The sequence below is a fragment of the Podarcis gaigeae genome (genome assembly GCF_964106915.1).
Source record: "Podarcis gaigeae genome assembly, chromosome: 3".
Lineage (NCBI taxonomy): Eukaryota > Metazoa > Chordata > Lepidosauria > Squamata > Lacertidae > Podarcis > Podarcis gaigeae.
The window spans coordinates 34,884,690-34,907,477 of NC_139680.1; the positions used below are offsets into that span (position 1 = coordinate 34,884,690).

General features: G+C 42.6%; 1 protein-coding gene across 1 annotated transcript in view; it reads right to left on the reverse strand.

Annotated features, from left to right (window-relative positions):
* The window catches only part of EYS (eyes shut homolog), a 491,695-nt gene extending 469,311 nt beyond the window's left edge, over positions 1–22,384 (reverse strand). The window contains exons 1-3 of the mRNA XM_083729676.1: positions 22,256–22,384; positions 18,253–18,357; positions 6,297–6,419 (exon numbers count right to left, since the gene is read on the reverse strand). Of these exons, the coding sequence (XP_083585802.1) occupies positions 6,297–6,419; positions 18,253–18,357; positions 22,256–22,259 (232 nt within the window). The 5' untranslated portion in view covers positions 22,260–22,384. The remainder of the gene's footprint in view (positions 1–6,296; positions 6,420–18,252; positions 18,358–22,255) is intronic.
* Positions 22,385–22,788: the final 404 nt, after the last annotated feature.

Sequence of the window (22,788 nt, forward strand, 5' to 3'; positions counted from 1 at the left end):
AAAAGCCAACGCCTGGTTGCCAACATCAGGGCACAGCAGCCAGGCCAGGGAGTAGTGAATGTGCCCATGCCGGAACCTCCAAGACCAGCGCTTGTGATAGAGGTGTTGCTGGAACTGGCAAACGGACACCCACTGAAGATAAAAGCGCTATTGGATTCAGGTAGCTCATGTAATTTCATGAGTAAGGAGTTTGCAGCTGAACACCAGATACAGACTATCCCGTTAAGTAAGCCTTTGCAGGTTACCACGATTGATGGGAGGGAGCTGTTGGGAGGAGAAGTGAACCAACAAACTGTACCAATGATAATGAGGGTGGCAAGACACACAGAACTGATAGCGTTTAACGTAGCCACCTTGGGAGGAGCTCCTATTATCTTGGGAATGAGCTGGCTGGCACTACACGATCCGCTAGTAGGCTGGCATCAGAGAGTGGTTTCCTTTGGATCAGCACATTGCCTAGAACATTGCAAGGAGGGAGAGGCTCAGGCAGGGGCCAGGGCCACTCTAGCAGGGATGGAAGTGATGGACAAGGGGAGGGTGCCACCACAATACGCTGACTTGATTGACGTATTCAGCGAAAAAGAAGCAGATAAACTGCCCCCGCACAGACCCTTTGACTGTCAAATTAACTTACTCCCAGGAGCACAATTGCCAGTGGGCAAGCTGTATGCAATGTCAGACAGTGAGATGCAGGAGTTAAGGGAGTTCATTGACAAGAACCTCAAGCGAGGTTTCATCAGAGAGTCACGAGCGGTGGGGGGCAGCCCAGTGTTCTTTGTGGACAAAAAAAACACGGGCAGGCCCAGGCTTGTGTGTGATTTCAGGGGCCTAAATGCAGTGTCAGAACCTATGCCTAGAATTGATGACATTCTAACACGGGTGAGAAAAGGGAAAATTTTTACCAAGCTGGACCTTAGGGGGGCATATAACTTGATACGTGTGAGAAAGGGGGATGAGTGGAAGACCACTATGTTCACCCCCTTGGGGGCTTTTGAGTACCGGGTTATGCCTTTCGGATTACAAGCGGGCTCCGCCTGCTTTCAATCATTCATGAATCACGTCCTGGGGCCACTGCTCTACAAGAACTGCGTAGCGTTCTTAGATGACGTCCTGGTGTACTCAGAGAATGAGGAGCAGCATGTGCGAGATGTAAGAGAGGTACTGAGCAAGCTGCGAGAAAACCGGCTGTGGGTGAAACTGGAGAAGTGTCAGTTTCATACCAGGGAGGTGGAATTCCTGGGGTACCGGTTGTCTGACAAGGGATTGGCCATGGATCCCAGCAAGGTTCAAGCGGTACTGGAATGGAAAACACCGAAGACCAAGAAGGACGTGCAAAGGTTCCTGGGCTTCGGAAACTTCTATAGGAAGTTCATCAAAAACTTTGCCCATTTAACAGCGCCCATCACGGATTGTCTTAGTAGCAAAAAGAAATTTGTTTGGACGGAAGAAGCGCAGCGGGCGTTCGAACGTTTAAAGCAGGCGTTTGCGTCGGAAGAGCAACTTTTGCACGTGGATCTACAACAACCAATGAGAGTAGAGACTGACGCGTCAGACCGAGCGGTGGGGGCCGTTCTTCTCCAGCCGGGAAAAGATACGTCTGAATGGAGACCGTGTGCATTCTTCTCGCGGAAGTTGAACAAATCCGAGAGGAACTACACAGTATACGACCGAGAACTGCTCGCCATTCATGAAGCATTCCGGAAATGGCGGCACTTGCTGATTGGGGCGCAGCACAAGGTTCAAGTCCGAACTGACCACAAAAATCTGGAATACTGGAGAACAGCCCGAGTGCTGAACCAGAGACAAGTGCGATGGGCCCAGGAGTTCTCCAAATTCCACTTTGAGATTCGTTACGTGCCCGGCTCCGAGAACGTGAGGGCGGACGCTCTTTCCAGGAAACCTGAGTACTTAGAGGGGGAGGGAGCGCCTGAGGCAAGGCATGTAATCCCTGAAGACCGCTGGGTGTGTGGGGCGGCATTGGTGGGGCAGAGGGAACTGATAGAGGGTACTGAGAACGATGAATACGCCCAAGAGAAACTCAGAGAGCTCAGGAGGACAGAGGAGAACACAGGGGGGTTTGAAGAAAAGAACGGGGCATTGTATTACAAAGGGGCACTGTACATACCCGATGGGGAACTGAGGGGCAGAGTACTCAAGCAGTTGCATGACAGCCCCACAGCGGGACATTTTGGACAGCACAAAACCATGTGGTTGGTTACCAGGGAGTTTTGGTGGCCCAAGGTGAGGGAGGACGTACGGGAATATGTCAGGGGTTGCGACAGGTGCCAGCGAGCGAAAGGAGAGAGGGTGGCGCCAGCGGGGCTATTACAACCCTTACCCACGCCAGAAAGGCCATGGGAGGCAGTATCCATAGATTTTATGACGGACCTGCCAAAATCCAAAGGCAAAACAGCTGTCATGGTGGTGGTAGATCTATTAACCAAGATGTGTCATTTTATAGCTTGTTCACATGCGGTCACAGCGGAGGAAACCGCCAAGTTGTTTGTAGAACATATTTTTAGGTTGCATGGCGCCCCCTTGAGGGTTTTGAGCGACAGAGGGAAACAATTTACTTCCAGGTTCTGGAGGAAACTTATGAGCTTACTGCACGTAGAACTCAATTTCTCAACTGCCCGGCACCCAGAAACAAATGGGCAAGCGGAAAGGGCAAACGGGATTTTACAACAATACCTGAGGTGTTATGTAAAAGACAGAGAAAATGATTGGGTGGATAAGTTACCTCTAGCAGAATTTGCCTACAACAACGCGGAGAACGTGTCCACAGGGATGAGTCCCTTTCTGGCAAATTATGGGTGTCACCCCCGGGCATTCCCAGGAGAGGGAGGGGAGAGGTGGAGCGTGCCGGCGGCGGAATATTTTTTTGAAGAGATGGAAGCGATCCACCGTCAGCTTCAACTTAACTTAGAGAAAGCCAAGGAAGAATATAAGAAGCAAGCAGACAGAAATAGGAGGGAAGGTGAAACTATAAGGGTGGGAGACCGGGTGTGGTTATCCACCCAAGGACTACCGTTCAAGGGCGGGAGTAAGAAATTGAGACCCAAAAGATTGGGACCCTTTGAGGTCATACAGCAGGTCAACCCAGTAGCATTCAAACTCAGGCTGCCCAGTCACATGAAATTACACCCAGTATTTCACAGGTCATTACTGTCGCCGTACCGAGAGGGACGTGAGTGGGGGGAGCGTGAGAGAGAGGCCACCCAAACGCCCGTGATAGAAGAGAGAGAGCGCGACATGAACGTGGCAGGAATCATTGATTCCAGGTGGAAGGGGAATCAGGTGGAATATCTGGTAGAATGGGAGGGGGAAGTAGAGTCGGAAAACACTTGGGTACCAGCAGAGGTAGTCAATGACGAGGTCTTAATAGAAACATTTCATCAGCGTTTCCCAAGAAAACCGCAACCCGTAGCACGATTTAGAAGGGAACACTTTGGGACCACCGATGAGGAAGGAGAGTTTGAAGGGTTCCTAGAGTCAGGGGTGGGTGAGGAAGCCGACTCCGACGAAGAAGAGGAAGACGGGGAGAGAGACGGTACGCCGTGGCTAGAAGTGTTTGAATCCTCGGATGACGAGGAGAGTTCCTTCAGGGGCTTTCCGCCCTCACCGCCAGTGGGAGAGGAGGCGGGAGGGGGTGAAGGGGGCCCTGGGGGGGAGGTGGATGTCAGGGAACTGCCATCGGAGGGACAGGTGGTGGACAGGCTCCAGGAGAATAGGAGAGAATCTGCAGCAGAGGAAGGAACCAGCAGGGGGAGTGCAGGAGTCACAGCGGAGGGGAGGCTCTGGGATACTTCTAGTGAGAACAGCGAAGAGGTAACAAAACCTCCATTAGGAACTCCCACCCTTCGCCGAAAACTGTCACGCAGAGAGTCACGAAGGCGCATGTCCGTCAAACAGCTTTTATGTTGGCGTAAATTCCGTAGACGCCCACTGTCAGATTCTACCAGCGACTGACGGAGTCATGCTTTGGGGGCTCCGTTAGTGCCTCGGTTTGGATGACCAGCCAAACCCCAGAGGGATCAAGCTTTTACGCACAAGCAGCTCACTATCCCATCATACATGTGCTTAACTTTCAAATTAGGCTTAAGACTAACAATGTCATTCAATATGTAAAAACAAAAAAAATTCCTTCCAGTAGCACCTTAAAGACCAACTAAGTCAGTTCTTAGTATGAGCTTTCGTGTGCATGCACACTTCTTCAGATACACTTCTTCTTCAATATGTACTTACTCAGGAGTAAATTCTGCTGTAGTCTAACTATATAACTATAACGGTTCAGGACAGCAATACCTCAAGGACTCACCCCTCCATATGAACCTACCCAGACCCTGAGATTCATCTTAAGCCCTTCTTTGTGTGCCCCCTCCATGAGAGGTCCAGAGGGTGGCAACATGAGTATGGCCCTTTTCTGCACTGGTTCCCCCCTAGGAAGTTCGGGTGGTGCCTTCATTCATTTAGGCCCCAAGAGAAAATCAGCCTGTGCCTGATTAACATCGGATACCCTTTTAAATGTGTCTGGAAGGGAGGATTATTCTTATTTTTATTATGTATTTTGTGTTTTTATATTGTATTTTTATGCTGCAAACTGCCCTAAGATCTCTGGATGAAGGGTGGGATACAAATTTAATAAATGTATTAATATATATTTACTTAGAATAAAGTACCACTGAATTCAATAGGGGCTCACTCCCAGGTAAGTTGTGTTAGAGTTTCAGCAAGTATTTATTTTAGTAGAGCACGATAAACCCTTTTCCTCCCAAGGGATGACTTTTTCTGTAGAAACATGATTTACAACATCAAAATCTGGTGTTAAATAATATAAGTTACTGAGACTACCAGAAATAATGCTTTAAAAAGCAAAACAAAACCATCAACTATAGTTACAACACAGATGCTTAACCAACTGACCTGTGTGACTATTTCTACGTGTGTGTGTGTGTGTGTGTGTGTGTGTGAAAATCTACAAATATATATTAAAAAATCACATTGGCTGTCTATTTTAAATGTACACTTTTTGGTGTCATTATGATTTCATTTGGAAGTGGTGAACAATGACTCCACATCTAACAAAAGCCAGGATAATTTGTTTTCTGCCAAAATTCCGATATTGAATTTCCAACACGAACTACAGTGGTACCTCGGGTTACAGAGGCTTCAGGTTACAGACTCCGCTAACCCAGAAACAGTACCTCGGGTTAAGAACTTTGCTTCAGGATGAGAAAAGTAATCGCACGGCGGAGGCGCAGTGGCAGCGGGAGGCCCCATTAGCTAAAGTGGTACCCCAGGTTAGGAACAGTTTCAGGTTAAGAATGGACCTCCAGAAGAAATTAAGTTCTTAACCCGAGGTACCAGAGTCCTGTTAAAATCACCCTTGTAGTTTTGATTTCCAAGTAGCTACATCCAGCAACCATGTTAGGTTTCACAGCAGCACTTTACAATTTGCAGTAATCAATTATATTGAAGCACAAGTAGACAGTGAAAAGAAAACTCCAGTGGCCAGGGATACTAGGTCATGTGGTCCTCCTCCTTGACTTCTGATTGACAGGATAGCAAACTGACACAGGGAAAGGAATGAGTATTATGCATTTCCAGTTACAAGGGAATTGCGAAAGATAACCCTGAAGGCAGAGTGATGGAGAGTGGAGACAAGGAGAATTCTGCTGCAGATATTGCTGTGTCTCCTCTTCCTAATATCCAGGTCAAGCGAAGCCCTGATTAACTGCTGGGTTGAGCTTATCCTCCTATGGTCCTAACCTACACCCCTTAATCAGTGCATAGATGAATAGACAATTCACATTAAGATCCCATGGGTTATTTTAAAATTCTCATATAATTTTAGCCAATTTCTCATGATGTGCTATATGCGGTTTGGTACTAGAGAACAAATGCCTGCTCTGTAACAAGGATCTAATTCAGACACCGAGCAAGTCCTCAACCAAAAGGCTGCTGGACTGAGCAACACTTACAATCCATCCAACCAACTCTATGAGCCAAGGGATGCCATCATTTTTATTTGTGAAATTCTTATGGCCCTTTCATAAAGGGCCTTCTCATACAAATTGTAGTGACTATATATTTATTTAAGTCCCACTACATATGTGTTTATGCAGTTAGCACCTTCACATAATCCCTGCTGGTTTAGGAATCCAACAGCAGATTCTTGCATAAATGATCGTGCAGGAACCACAGGCGTATGAAGTGAGCCATATAGGACCGATAGACAACAAACTGACAAAGGGGTCTGCTTAATGAATTTAAAGTATCTTTAGAGCCAAACCTACCTATAAATCCAGGTGCACAGAAACAACGATAACCATCAAATCCATCTTCACAGAGACTGAAAGCGCCACAAGGTCGTGACAAGCAGCCACCAATAGGTGTTTCACACAGCTTACCAGTAAAACCTGTTGAACAGAGAAATAAAGTGAATAAGCAAAGATTACTGCAGAAAAGTCTTGTGTGTGTGTGTGTGTGTGTGTGTATATATATATATATATATATATATATATATATATATAGCATTTCAAAGTTGGTACTCAAGAAAAATAAATGTCAAAGTAATACCCATCATTTTTATGCCCCCCCTCCCAATATTAGTGACTAACATTGCCATTTTCTACATGTCTAATGAGAAGCGAACCCCACTGAGTTCAATGAGGGTTACTTCCAGGTAAGTGGGATGGCAGCAGAAGGATTCTTGACATCTTCATTTTTTGTTTGATATAAAAACATGTATTATGGTGCTTGATTACTTTTTTTTTTAATTTACTAGAAAGCAATTGTTTTGTTTAGGTAGAAAAGTAGCTTGTTCAAACGGACAGAATAAGCTCCTCAATTTAAATCAAGAATCCTTCAAGAACAATGGGCTGCAGAGAGGGAACCAGTCCCTTCTCTAGATCCTGAAGCGATGTGACAAGTTAGCACAGTCTTATAAAGCGTGTTCTCCTTCATGGAGAGCACGTGTTGTGGTGGGGGCCACCAGGACACTCCAAAGTTGGGGGCGGGCTAACCTATCGTTGGCCACTGATGCGATTGGGGCTTCCCTTGTTGTTGGGAAGAAGTTAATGTTGCCATTTACTGATTGACAGCCAGAAATGCTAAAACTCCTTGCACGAGGCTAGGGCTTCCTCTTTTCGCCCGTGCAGCGGATTGCCCGTCCCTCCCTCCCTAGAATAGGGTTGTTCGCTTTGACCTTGCTATGCCTGTCATGGGGTCATCTGCTTTGGAGCGGGGGCCTGGTAGGAATTTTGTCCATCTGGCTGATTGGCTGGGGCCATTTGGTTTTTGCCTACTGCGTAGCAAATCGTCACAACTTGTAAGGTTCGCGGTTAGGCATTGGTTTAAGGTTTGGTTGGTTGAGGGGCATGGATTGGCTGTGCCTGCCCCTCTAATGCTGCTGCTGCAAGGGATTCCGTTAAAGGAATTGGGGGCTAACTATTGCTTGTCCACTCTGTCAAGGGGGCTCGGGCCATAGCAATGAGCTCCTGGTTGCATTTGGGGTGAGGGCAGGTTCCCTGCTCCGCGTAACCCCCAAGTGTATTCCCCCATTCTGACTTTCGCATCGTGCGGAATGTCAGTCTGTCCCACATGGTGGGGGCAGATAGTCACAACCAATGCCTAAGCAACCACTCACAAATTTGTATTTTAATAAAGCTGTGGCCAAAATTATTGCCAAAAATCTTAAACAAAAATTCTGTGTGATATGTGAGTTATTGGGGTGGACCTGGGGACCTCGACATGCAAAAGATCTGAAATGTACACTTCCAACAGTGCAGTTCTGTATGTGTCTACACAGAAGTAAGCCCTACCAAGTTTTATGGTACTTATTCACAGGTAAGTAAACATATCATTGACTTTTTGCTTTAATTATTTTCAAAGCAAATGTGCCGACAACTTATTGAGCAATTCTGGCACATTAGAATAGTTTTCTGAGGGAGGAGCGGGGTTAAGAACTCTAACATTAGATGCCAAAAGGCATGCAATTCCTTGAATTCCGGAAAATCTCTACACCGTCACCACTGTCAGCAGCGGAGTTTATTAGCGTTTCAACTTCTGTAAAGAATCTTATTTACAGGGCTACTGTTTGAAGAAGGAAATGTTGATGTAAGCAGAACAAGAATGTGAAAGCTTTGAAAATAAGTGTCCATTACAATTCTGTAAGCACAAGCAAAAACACTGATTTTATACTTGCTCTTGAATGTCATTTCTGTTCTTCGCTTTACTTTTAAACAATACAAGTAACACAAATAACAAGATTGAGAGTGAAAGCGAAACGTTGTGATCAGTATGTCAGAGAAGGCTATTAGAGGTGCCTATCAGCACCAATTATCAATGAGCTTGGTTGAAAGAACTTCTCTGCAGCCATTTCTGTTGTGTTCCTTAAGTGTCCGTATGTGGACATGTGTCCTTTAAACTCAACATGTCATAATTTAATAATGCTAGCTACCTTTCTTTTAAAGCCAACCCAGTAACCGCATAATGCTTGTGCAATACGAATGACATCAAAAACGAGTAATTAGCATTATAATAAAGTTGGCTATTTTCTAGCAATGGGACAATTTTATTTTTCTATTAACTATCTCCGACAGTTCTCAAACTGCTGTTCTCACATTTGCTAACGTGGTAAGTTAAAACAGTCAGCTGAAGCAAGAACTCCTGATACACAAATTAAGAACATGCTAGAGAAATGCCTTTCATTAAGGCAAGCTTGTATGCTGCAGGTTCCAGAAAGACTGGGGAGATTCATCAAAACGGTTTATTTGTGTCTTCTTCCCTGATTAAGGTTGCAATCCTATGCACACTTCCTTAGGAGCAGGTCCTACTGAACTAGCAAGAATTACTTTGCAGCAGACATTCAAGAAACTGTAAATTGGGGAATGCAGAACTCCCCTATGCCTGGAAGTCTGTAGAATGCAGTTCACTATGGCCACAGCTACTTGGCTGCATCCCTAAAGAAAGTCAGTGGTCCAGATTCTTAATGTATTAGAGGTGGTTGTATTTACAGAACAGAGAGAGAAATGCATTCTGCAGATGCTCAGAGTCCTCTGTAGCATAAACTTTTTCTTTTGAGAATCTAAATTCTTTTGAAGCACAGAGAAAGATCAAAGGGCAGTACTGCAATTTCTTTTGCATTTTGGTGCAATGGGCCATTGGTGATTTCAAGTTGCCTGTTCAGAATCCGGGGAAGGATGTAGTGGCTATGGGTGAATTTGCAAAGATCAGCCTTCCCCAATCATCCCCCATTCCAGGGAGGTGTGATTTGTCCTTCATGCAGCAGCTGGAGCGATCTTTAATGGGGTAGGGGGTGCTTCAGAGAGCGATTTTGACAAGCAATTCCTACTAGACAGAAATGGACATTGAACCCTGAAAGAATTTCACAATGACTTTTTGGAATTACAGAACGCTATTCCCTATATTCCAAATGACATATACATTTAAATCTGATTTAGTAGAGCCTCCATCACAGTAAAGGCTTCCCCCTCCAAAACCAAACCAAACCAAACCAAACCAGGGGGACTTGATCTGTATTCATCTACCCACTCCCTTTTTAATTTTTTTATTGACTGTCTTCGCATCACAAAAAAGAAAGCTTTCACAGGCATTGTGAAAATTTTGTGGTTTCCTTGGCGCAAGTCACAGCTAAATATCTCCTTGATAATCAGTGGGAAGGAAGGGTTCAACTTTGGTTTGGTTTTCAGAAAATCTCCCAGGAACATTTTCAGCAGGATAAGAGTATTTGACTAATTCCCAAAGGGGTCATTCTGAAGCATAAGCAAAACCCTCAGGATAAGAATTTTTCTACGACATGGGCAAATGCTTCCTGTTGATTACACTGTGCTCACATCTATAATAGCAAGAGTGCAAGCCCTACTTGTAAGGTTAATATGGCATTATTAAGAATTTAATTATTCAGCAACCTATAAGAAAAGAAGCGTTTCTTTTAACAGTGGCGTTCCTACCACCAGGGATAAGGAGAGATGAAAGGAAACCATGGAGTCTAGTGGAGGTTCCCATGAGACAGACGTCACACAGGCCTTCAAGTGGCATATCTGACTTTCATGAAGCATCCTAGAAGGATGTCATGTTCTCTGTTTGCCACGGTTGAAATTCCTTAAGTACTATTTGGCAGGAGCAACCAACGAGGAGTGGCAGTGCTGTGAACATGGCTTCCCAGCAATGGCACCCTGTTGTATCCCGGAACAGTTCCAGGGGTGATGCAGGGCTGTGCAAAAGTGAGTTGTGGTGGTTCAGGCACACTGGTGATCTCACTGAGGCGCCCTAACCTCACTACTGACCTGCACATATATTTTATGTAAAAGGCACCCGTTGAACCTCTGTTGGCAGGGTATTCCACAATGGTAAGTGAATAACAATAACGGCTTGTTTCTTGTTGTCGGCTGAGCCTCACCAATGACGCTCCTACAGAGAGTCTCACTGACTGAGCTGGGATATAAGGGTCAAGGCAATCCCCAAGGTACTCTGGACCTAGGTTGCTTAGGGCTCTGTAAATGAATGCATGAACACTAAATTTGGCATGGTAGTAATAGCCACACAGAAATGAGTGTTTCGCTCTTTCACTTGCTAGTACTTCAAGCAAAAGGGGTCAATTATACTTATTTAATGAATACTGAAAAGCTATTGCCATTGCAGCATATTTAGCCCAGTAACCATCTAGCTCCCAATTTAAGAGCGGTGGAAGCCCATTCCTAATTTGAAAGGGAACTGGAATTGGTAGTTAGGTGTCACATTAAGCCAGGGTTTCCCAAACTTTTGAGTTTATTGACCCCTTGATGAGCTTCTAAAGTTCACACTGACCTCAACCTAAGTTCTAAGGAATGTAAATTGAACCAATTTCACTATATATTTAACATTTAAAAGGCGAAAATCTTCACCTATATTTAGAAATAAAGCACCATGGTCTGTTGTATTGTAGTATCTCTCTTATTTCTGAGGCTCATAGTTCCTAACTACTCTTTGCACACTACAATTTGTAAACTTCTTTTCCTCCACCGGTCTCCACCGGTCTTTTTTGATCCCATTTCCACCCCTACATTTTTATTCACCCACTGCAAAATCCCATAAACTCCAGGGGCTCAATATCAACCACTTTGAGAAACCTTGCATTAAGGAATAAGCCTGCATCTGCTAAAACAAAAGAAAGGAGTACATTGTTATTATATCGTATCTTTGAATTATGGCTACATAGAAGACAACCAGAGAGACACTGTTTCCCCTGATAACCTTGAGCTAGTATAAATGGCTACCCAAATGCGTCTTTATCCCAAAGGTGTTTGTTTCCTTGTAGTATGTCTTGTCTTTTCATTGTCATTTATGAACTGATCCAGGTTTACAGGCTTTAATGCTGGGTCACACCTCCAAGATTGGAGCCCCTAAAGCCTAATGCTAGCTATCAATTATAATCTTATCAGTAGGCATATAAAGTGATGCTCATAACTACTTCTTGAAAAGGTCATCGTGGAATGCACTGGAAGAGGGAGCAATTACCTTGTTCAAAAATGGGTGAATTTGTCACACAGTCCTTGCAGTTCTAATTTCTGTGATAATTCATTCAGGGTATTTCATACACAGGATAACTGTGCATTAACTGCAAATATAAATATATATTGTTGAATAGCAGTGGAATAAACCACTGCTTTGTTTTTATTGTATTATTTTATGTTGCATTGCATCAGATATAAGAGCAATGCAACATGGCATATTTGCCTAGAGGACTTGAAACTGGTAAAACCATTTCTCCTGCCCCAGACCCTCCAGCTCATTACATCTAGGCTGTCTGTCTGTGCTATTTCCATGTCTTGTATCAAATTTTATGCAACTAAAAGAATAAGCAACACAGATGTTCTTCTTCACCGGGAATTTCATTCCGTTGGAAAAGCAACACCTTATATATTAAAAGCTGTCATTTCCAAGTTAATCTTCTCCAATTATTTAGTTCTGTGAGTTATCTGGACACAAAATATTCTTTTGCCTCCTGCCTAAAACCAATAAGAATCAGAGAGAAAGAAAATGCAATTGCCAGTAGGTGAGTAAAAAAAATCTGGCTTTAGTTGTTAGGCTAGCTAGAGGCATATCTTAGCTAAAAAAGAAATCTCAGAGATTGTTCAGTCATCTGGCCAGGTGTGTGTGTTTGTGTGTGCGTGTGAAAATCAATTTGTCAGTAATATGGAAATGAGCTCTGAACTTGCATTATATTCTGCTATGTTTCTGGAAGTTGCTTTCACGTCATGTGAAAGCTCAAATATAATGTGGGAATTAACAATTAGGGAAAGGCTGGGGGAAATGGAATAAACTACATATGAATGTAGCCTCCACCTTAGCTTCATCTCTGTTTCACACAAGCAGTTCCATCCCTACCTTCTCATTGCTCCTGCTCTGGTGCTTTTTTGTGCTGTAACTTCTGCAGAACCCAAACAGAAAGAAGCAAACCTTGCTTTAAGATTTCATTTTTTGCTGCTTGGTAATAATTTTACAAAGGGTTAGGTTTCTATGTACTGAGTTTTCCTCATACTTTTTTTTGTGCAGCTCTGATTGATCCCTGTAACTTGTTTTCAGGAATTTTTCTTCTACTTATCTAGCCCTCCTAGGCGGAAAAAAAAGTTATGGAGAACCAGCCTGGCTGCTCCCACCTATCAGTGTTTCTAGTCAATGAGTGAAGTCAAAGCTGTGATTGTTTGGATGCCAGGCAGTAGGTGCCCCTGGGGTCCTAAAGAGCTGGTGTTTTTCACTTCTCTAGACTGCACTTTTCCTGCTTTTGTTTTGTTTAATAGTCCTCAGCTCCACCCACTTGCTACTTTTTTGTTTTGTTTTGCTACCTGCCAGCCACATAGTATAGCCAGCAGGCAGCTGCTTGAGAGGCTTTTTTAAAAATGTGTGTTTTGCAGTAGGAAAAGAAGCACAGGAATCATTTGTTTTGCTGCCAGCTAGCCACATGGAACAGTTGATAGGCAGCTTGATAAACTTTTTTGGGGGGAAACGTGGAGGAACGCAATGCAGGAATCCTCCCGTTGCCGTTCTGTTTTGATTTGCTGCCTGTTTAAGACATGTCTCAGTTGGATTCCTGGATTCATTCATATATATATATGAATATATATATATATATATTCTACAGCATCACAGCTGCAACGTTCCCATCTCTTTACCTTTTCCTCCTCGTTTGGAAGCGGTGGCCATTTTGTGGCAGGCCACACTCCTGACAGCAGCCATTTTCAAATTTCCAAATGTGCCCCAGACCCCAAAATGTTGGCAATTGCTAGTTTATTTTATTGATGTGCGCATATTTAAAATATTTATTTAATCTCTCTCTGTCCCTCATTCAGTGTGACACATATGGTCTAATAAAATATGAAGAAGTGGGAGGAAAGATAGTCCATTGGCAAGAAAATCTGCCCTGAGGGAACTGCCCTCAATACCCTATTTGAGCCATAAACAAAAAGGATGGTCTTGGAGAACTTTCAGCTTCCATTCCCTATCTGTAAAGGGGGCAATGATTTGTCTCAGGGGGCAGTTGTGATGATGCATAGGAATAGGGCTGCCAACCACTCTGAACAATAAAATGACTGCATGAGTGACTAACAGAGGTTTTCATTAGAACATCCAGGTCTCTAATACCAAGCATATACTATTCCCTTGTTCCTAGACTATTGCTATTTTAACTGCTTTTATAGGGCTGTATGCATTTTGAAAATGTGCCATGAATTAGATTTATGAACCATTCCACACTACACATTTTCTGGGAGAATGGCACTGAAAACAAACATTATGAGGTTTCTTACAAAAAAATGACTTTGAAGGATAAAAAGAGCTGAGACAACATTATCAACTGATTTTCAGAACACCTGGAAAATTGCTACAAGTGCTGTGTGCTGAAGAAAGGAATAGCTGTGAATAAATTCATTCAGGCTGCAATCTTATGCCCACTTAATGAATAATAAACTCTGAACTCAATGGGACTTGTTTCTATGCAAACATATAGGATTCCTGAGTAGGACTGCATACAGTCCTGGAAGCATACAGTCTATAGATGTCTGTCTGTTTGTTTCATAAAATTTATATGCCACTTGTATCAAGGTATCACCAAACTTAGCACAAGGGTCCCCTGAGGAGGGTGTGATCTTTGTTGAGCAGAACATTGACTTCTAAGGACTTAACTATGTTGGATTGTGGTCACCCTGTTCAAAGGCCATACACTAAAATCATTTTTATTTTGATTACTACATTCATATCCCACCTTTCCTCCAAGCTCATGGTGGCATATGATTATTCTTATTTACCGGTAATCCTCACAGCAACTGTAGGAAGTAAGTTAAGCTAAAAGGCAGTGGCCAGCCCAATATCACCTACTGAGCTTCATGGCCAAGTGTGAATTTGAATCCTAGTCTCCAAGTCCCTAACCTCACTCTCTAACCACCACAGCAAACTTGATCTCCAATCATGGGTCATCAACAAGCTCCACAGGCCCCCAAATGGTCGTCAGACACTGGTACACTTGCCTCTCCTACACTGTGATGTGTCCTGCTGAGAGATGATAGGCAAATTCATTTTAATGCACATGAGGCATTGCATGGTTTACTCTAGATTTGAGTGGTACCATTTTGGGCACACTTTCTAAGACATTTGATGAAGGCTTTTTAAGCCCAGCTTTTGGTGGCTGGTAATTTATTGCCATGATGTGTGTAAGCAATATATACCAATTCTAAAAGCCAAAACTATATCGAGAAATGTGTACAACAGGGTTGTGGAACCTCAGGACAGGGGTCCAAATGTGGCCCTCTAGGCCCCTTTATCTTGCCCTGGGGATTTCCCCCAGGCCACACACCATCCAAAGCCACCCTCCTCACACACTCTGCTTTATACCCTCCTTGCATGCCTTTGCTAGAATGTGTCCCTGAACTCTGACAATTCCTTGTTTACCTCAGTGGAGGATAAGGAGAGGTATGCGAGTGTTTGCAGAAACTTGCCTACTGTACAAAAAGGTAAAGGGGACCCTTGACCGTTAGGTCCAGTCGCGGATGACTCTGGGGTTGCGGTGCTCATCTCGCTTTACTGGCCGAGGGAGCTGGCACAGCTTTCGGGTCATGTGGCCAGCATGACTAAGCCACTTCTGGTGAACCAGAGCAGTGCACGGAAACGCCGTTTACCTTCCCACCGGAGTGGTATCTATTTATCTACTTGCACTTTGATGTGCTTTCGAACTGCTAGGTTGGCAGGAGCAGGGACCGAGGAATGGGAGCTCACCCTGTTGCAGGGATTCGAACCGCCGACCTTCTGAATGACAAGCCCTAGGCTCTGTGGTTTAGACCTCAGCGCCACCCGCGTCCCTCCTACTGTACAAAGGCAGCATGTAAATTCATTGTTCCACCCACTTTTGCTCCTAGTCCCAGCCACCACTGGCATGTGGACCTTGGAAGAATATCCAGAAGGGAATGAATGAGGCTCTGGAGGTACAAAAGGTCCCTCATCCCTGAGGTAGAACATAGCTAAACCAAGTGAAGCCAGTGCACAAACATTGGAACTCACCAGATGGAATAATCGTCCCTCTCCTCCCACCTTAATGTTTTCCTGACAACCCTGGGAGGCGGCCACACAGGTGGAGGAGAGTGGGGGAAACAAGGCTTTTCCTGACATTAGGCAAATCTTGCCCAAGGTGTTCAGAGAAATGCTTGAAGAAGCAGAAGAAATGCTGAGCAGTATCAAAATGTGTATTGAGGTTATAAATGCTTTGTGCCTCTCGACCTGGAATTCTGCACACAGTTCGGCTTCTTATATCATGCTGAGGTCAATGTGCAAGACTGTGTGCAGGATTGCAGTCTTGGAGAAGAGTGATAATGAGAAACAGCAAGATAGACCTTAGAGGATAGTGCAGGCCTTGTTCTTTGCAATACAATACTCCGGTTTTGAAACAAAAAGAAAAAAAAGAAAGAATAGAAAGTCACTGAAGCACTGTTGACTATGGGATGGGCGGTAATTCCCCAATGTGTGTTACTTTGCATTAGTCAGCTTTGAAATCAATTTGCCCATTCCACTAGCATTGTTTACTTCTGAAAACCAGTCGGTCCTCTGTAGGCCAAAACAACCTATAAGAGCTGTGTCGGATATGCAAATCCTACTTCACTGCTTGCTGCCTTGTCTAGATCATGAATATACACATTAACTGATTCGTGGGAGATAACTTCATAGGTTTTTCCCCTTATTTACTGGTTGTGAAACTTCTAAAAAAATAATAATCTCACATTACATGGGTTTGCTTTTTTCAATATAACCCTGGAACGTTGAAGGCATTTATAGCATACCTTCCAACATTTTTTCAGATGGAAATGGGGACATTTATGGTATAGCTTGAGTCCACTGAACAATTTGCGCTTTTTTGCAGACACCTGCTTGCATAGTGGATGCAGCGGGAGAGGAGGAAGGTTGCTGGCTTTCCAGGGCAGAAGTTCACCTCTAGAATGATCCTGCACTGCAGTATGCCTTATTGAAGCAATGGCCGCAAGGCTTGAGAAATGCACAGAACTTGTGCAGCTTGGGAACTGCTCAGGCCAGTGGCGGAAGAATGAGAGTGCTACTTTCTTTCAGGAGTTTAAAAGTTAATGGTACTAGATATCCAAAGGAGAAGGGAACCCAAATGAGGCAGTAAAGGCGTGAAATGGAAAAATACTGGACAATAAAACTTTATGAAGTTCCTATTATGTTTTCCTGTTAGAATTGGAAAAATCAAAAAGACTTCCAATCAAGCTGCTAAATTTCCTGAAAGATCTAAGTAAAGCTCCACTGCCTATCTACAGTCACAAATGAAAAGCATTTTGTCCAAACAAAATTCTAAAATACTCAGGTGGGGGGGTGGTGCTGTGATGCTAAGGCAAGCCCCTTCTCCTTCACCTGAAGAAAGCAGCAAGAGGAGGGGCTTGTCTTGCTTTGGGCAATAGGTGTGAGGGCTCTGACAGTGTCCCAGAGTCCACATATCTTCTTTCCAAAGCCTAGTAATCACTAACTAGGCTTTGGGAAGGAGCTCTCATGCTTCCTTCCCAAGGCCGATGCAGGGAGAATCAGGGCGCCCCAGGATGAAGGCAGGCACAGTGGGAGCTTAATGATTTCTATTTGGCCATCCTAGCCAAATTAGGACAGTTGAGAGGTATGCTATAGGCAAGGTATAAAAATCTTTGGTATCCTTATTTCAAGGTATGATGAGATTTAATGTAGGCTTGAGTCAGACATTTGGCAGCAGACCCAGATTGGATACCTTGAATTGCTAACTGAATAGAATCACAGAATTGGAAGGAACCGCAAGGGTCATCTAGTCCAATCCCCTGCAATGCAGGAATCTCAACAAGCTGTTTCCCATCCAATTTGAAACCATACTGGACCCTGCTTAGCTTTGCAAATGTACTTGCAGTTTGCTTGGTGTGCTGAATCTGTTACCACTTACCACCGCAAACCTGGGGGTTCCAGATGACCTGTTTACTGAGCATTCATCCTGATTTGCTTGCACAGAGATTAAATGGCAGAATTAGGATTGGGGCCTTAGTTTCCAGTTTGTGCCATATATTGGGAGTTAATAAAAAACACTGCATGACCAAACAAAACATGGTATTAACTTTTATCAATGTATAAAAAAGGAAGGAAAGGAGGAGAGAGAAGGCCGTAGGTATTGTGATTAACAAGTTAAAGCAATCTGAAGTACCAAATTTCTGGCATTAAAAAATAAATAAAGCAAGAAGCTACAGAAATGAAAACACTATTCATCATACTAAACCTTCTAAGCCCCGCAAGGCTAAGGGGCATGGATGGTTGTTTTTTTCAGCACAGCCTATGCACAACAACAGAATTCTTCTACAATTGTGTCCTGCAAATCAGTGTATTATCATATTTAAAGGTTTTAGAATTGGAACACCCTGCAGGATCTATTATGAATGCAGTTGATATTTTCATATAAAATAACCTCTCCTCATTAGTATGCAACACCTCATTTTCAGATAGGTATTCAAGCGACATGGTCTGCAACCAAATTCATAAAAATAGAGGATGCTGTCCTAATAATAAATGTGATGTGCATTGCAGGAACATTTGTATAGCTTCTGTGCGTGGGTGATTGGGGCGGGGGCGGCAGGGGCATGTACAAAGCAAATTTGAATCTAAAATAATGCATCTGAAGAAATTAGTTCTATTTCTGTCCCAAACATTTGTCTTAACTCTTCACCCACGTAACACCTGAGCACCTACCTGGCAAGCAGTTACAGTAAAATTCGCCAATCAAATTATGGCAACTGGCTCCATTTTTGCAGGGCTTGAAGGGACATTCATCAATGTCCATTGAGCAGTTTTTGTCTGACAGAAAAGAAAATGAAACGTTAAAACTATAAATCATGTAGGGTTTGGGATAGCAAAAAGGCTACTTCATAATCCAAGTGACAACTACATAATTTAACTTTTCCTGGTTGGGAACATTGTATTTTATGTCTGCCTGACAGCTTTAAAGGAAAGAGGTTTTTGGTTTTTTTATAGATCACAGATAGCAGTTAAATAAATTAGATCTTTATAGGCAGGATTATACGAAGCAAATAAAGTATTTACTAATATAATTTGTGTGGTTATTATAACATCCCATTAGCTGCAATATAATTATAGTTAGTATAGTGTCTCTACAGACATAAACACATTGGCAAGCAGTGAAGGACCCCAGTGAAGACCAAGTAACAGCCTGATCTTATGGGCATATCAAAATGGCCGACACTGGGCCACTAGCTGCTCCATCTCCAAGTAGTAAGTGGTATCCTAGCCTTGCTCAGCAGCAGCTCCATAGCAAACCTAAAGTACTAAAGTAATATTACATACAAAGCACGGGTACAACCATTCTTACAGCCTCCATAGCCAGTTTACGGCTTGCCATTAATGCCAGCATTTTCCATTAACAACTCCACCCTACCCTCCAGAATGCATGAGTGAAACCATAAGATTTCAAATTATATTCCTGAGATAGGTAGCAGTAACCACACTGGCCTGGTTTGCACATCATGGTGAGCCAAACTATGGCCAAGCGAGGGCCACACAAATGTTCTGACTCCTGGGAAAGAGCTCATACCTTTGCTTCTCCCAAGTCCTTTTGGCACAAGACAGCATGGCCAGGTAAGGTGTGGCTTACCATGTCATCCAGACCTGGAATTGTGGTGAAGGTCTTTCCATAGGACAAAGTTTACAGAAACAGTGAGTTTGGGAGTTTGAGAGGGGGAATGTTTTGTTTTGATGGTCAGGTCTAGGTTATCACAGTGAATTCTTTCCCCAGGACATTCCGATCACAGTGATTTGTGGGAGGGATGTTGATGGAAAGCAGGGCATTTAGAAGAATGCTGGATTACTGGCATCCTTACCAATTACAAACAGTTAAAAGCAAAAACTTAAATCAATTTGTTTTCAGTCTGCCAAGTTTTCTTTCTCCTCCCGTCCAAGCTCACATTGGTTTGCAAACTTTGAAGAGAGCTTAGTATGGGGTCAACCCACCCACCCCGCTATGCTCAGTTCAGCTGTGGATTGTCTCATGTACGATGTACTTGTCCCTTTTTATTCCAATCACTTTCTGTTTTCCAATAAACAAATTCCTATTTTAGTTATTTAGTCATCCTGTTTGTTTTCTCTTATTTTTCTTTAGCTCTGTGCAAACTTCTCTTGAGTTCACCCTCCTGCTGCTTCTGCTGTATGTGTGTTTCAGTTATTATTCAATTCGATTTGTTTGCTTTTTTTCTCTCTAGGTTTTAGTCTGCTTGTTCAAAGCATTACCATATTCTTTTAGATTTTAGGGTAGCTGTCATTCATTACCCCCTTTATGACTGGTATTTTCTTCCCCACTCAACTAAGCCTGCTTGCCCCTTAAGTTACGGAGCTACCAGTTGTGCTACTCATTGCCAACCTACTATTACCCACTTACTGAGTGGCACCTCCCTCATGTCACTAGTTTTCAGACAGACTGCCAGCAAATTATTAAAGGAGGTTAAGTGGTTCTTTATTTTACCCACCCCAAAATATTGCCCTTTTGGGCAAGGCCGGATTTAATGGGGCCATTTATATGTCCAGCTGTCCTTTGTCAACAACAAATTGTTGCTGTTTTTTGTGTTGAATATATGCTATATGGTAACTTATGGACCTAATAGGTATCTAAAGCCATTTGCACATAACAAAATATGTATTTTATCAAAGTAATTGTTGAACTGAAATACAACTGGAAATGTACATCCAGGTTTTTTTCCTTTATTTTTTTTTTGGGGGGGGGCACCAAGAAAGTGGGGCCCTAAGCTATAGCTTGTTTAGCCTATACGTAAATCCGACACTGCTTGTGGGAGAATCACTGTACCTATCATTCTGAAAGCTGGCAGCCTTCATCTCTTCAGAATGGACTGCCATGCCTGTAAATTGCTTCTAGTTCTGGCCTAAAATACTTTTTTTTCCCATTGCTTTTCATGTGCAAGAACCTTAATGGTATAAAACTCTTAAACAAACCTGTTTGAAATGTGGCAGGCTTAGTTTCTTGGGTCCGAGAATCTCCTCAGCTATGGATCTAGCAACTATTTGCAAGTCACTAGCAGTCAATCTTAATTTTAATCTGTAAAATGGGAGTAACAGACCAACTATACAGGCATTTTAAAAAAAGACATATAACAGTGGCTAAATCACACAATTATGGTGTTTTAAATGCTTTAGTCTTATATGTATATGTAAAAGGCCTGAATGCCTAATCACTATTATTCCCATTTTACAGAGTGAGTAAATAGAGGGAATTGAAACTGAATGTGATTAACTTGTGAATATAGACTTCATAGATCCCTCTAGAGTAGGAATGAATCCAAATGAGTCTGTTTTAATGACTTTTAAGCCTGTGTGTTAATCATAAAACCAGAATACTTGCCTGGGTTTTTGTTGTTGTTCAGTTGAAGACAAAATTTGTGATTGTAGTGGTGGTTGTTATTATTACCTTTCTCTATCTCAATCATGATCAGAAAAGACATTAAAGAAATCCTTAATGCATTAAATTATAACTATGTCTCAAGTGGAAACATTGTTTTCATTTTCTTGTTTCCAAAAGAAAGGACATGAACTGAAATGTGAAAATAAGAAAGCTTGGTAGCATTCCCTAAACACCAACCACAAAAAGGAAGAACAAGTCTCATTTCATCTCATTTTATTCTTAGTTGATGAATGAACACATTTTCTCCAGATGATTTCAACTCTTAAGCTTTGGTTCTAATTAAAGAAATCATGCTAATTATTTGCAGATGAGAAACTTTCAGCAAATTATGCCTCTGATTTCATGTAAACAAGGCACTTTGGTTAATTTCTAACAGGGAGAGAAAATTGTGCTGTTGAACCATAATTGATTTTCCCTTTAATTTTATGCAACTCACTGGTAGCTCAACTCTTTATCCTTTATAGAGAAATTAACTGTTTAGTTTAGTATATGACGCCTCTCGAAGGCCCTTGAAACATAGGGCCTTAAGTTGGAAGCCCTCATTTGTGCATTTTTAATAGATTCTGCCTTCAGATTTCCAGGATATTGTGTAGATGCTGTTTGGACTTCTACATTACTAATCAGCAATTCCTAATCAGCTGATGTATACAGTATATATGTATCCTTGAAGAAAACAGAAAACTCTTCTTAGAAACAGTTATCAGCACATTTTTTTGTACCCCAATCCTGAGTGGGGCATGGAAGCTAATAATTATATTCAAAGTTCTTTGGAGCAGGAGATAAAAATGAGGTGTCAGTAGTCATATCTTGATAAAAGTGCCATGGGTACCAGCACAAAATGGTTGACATGGGCAGTACAAATAAGAGGTGGTGGTACTCTGTACCAGAGAGTACCATCGCAAAAAACCACTGCTTTATAATGTGTGGAGTGTCCATTACTTGTCTGAGTGTAGTGTGTACTTGAACTAGTTACTATTTCTTCCCCTACCAGGTGGGTTAGTGATGAAAAAATCATGAGTATGCTTTAACATCCCTGTTAATTAACTCGGAAACTTTAACATCAGCATTTCCAACTTTCATCTTATGATCAGAGGATTAAGGAATAGAATTGATGGGAGTTATTGCAATGTGTTACTTATTCTGTTTTTATTAGCAGTGTGGCAGTGTATAAAATGTCATTATGGGCACTTATTTACTTTTAATTTTGCAAGATATAATGGAGTCTTTAAATATTTATTGTTTCATTTAAAGGCTTGGGTTATACCTTACCCATGAAGCCTGGAGGACAAACACAAGCGTAGTCTGCAACCAGGTCTAAGCACGTCGAATTGTTTTTACAGAAGCCGTAGGAGCAGTCATCAAAGTTGATTTCACAGTTCAGGCCTTCAAAACCTTGGTTGAGGAGAAAGAGAGAGGGGGGCAATATATTCTTTATCTACACCTGTGTCTCCTTTCTCAGTCCTCTCTTTTGTAAATAATAAATCAATCCTTATCAAATTACTCTGTAAAACAGAAATAATTCTCTTTTTATGGCTCACAGTGAACGCTTCTAAAAGCTGCCTTGCTCCTCATCTGTCATTAGTAAATTATCTCCCTTTGTCCTTAAAGAAGGATCACATTTAAAGGAACAAGGGCAGCAAGCATAAAGCTGTGTCAGAGCACCACAACTTGTAAATACTTAGGAAGTGCATTACGCAAATGGGTTTTCATGAACATGACACCAGGCTAACCCTGTGTGCAAAACAATCACCCATATGGTTATCATTTCTGTTATGTACTGAGTTGAATAGGATCCAAAATGC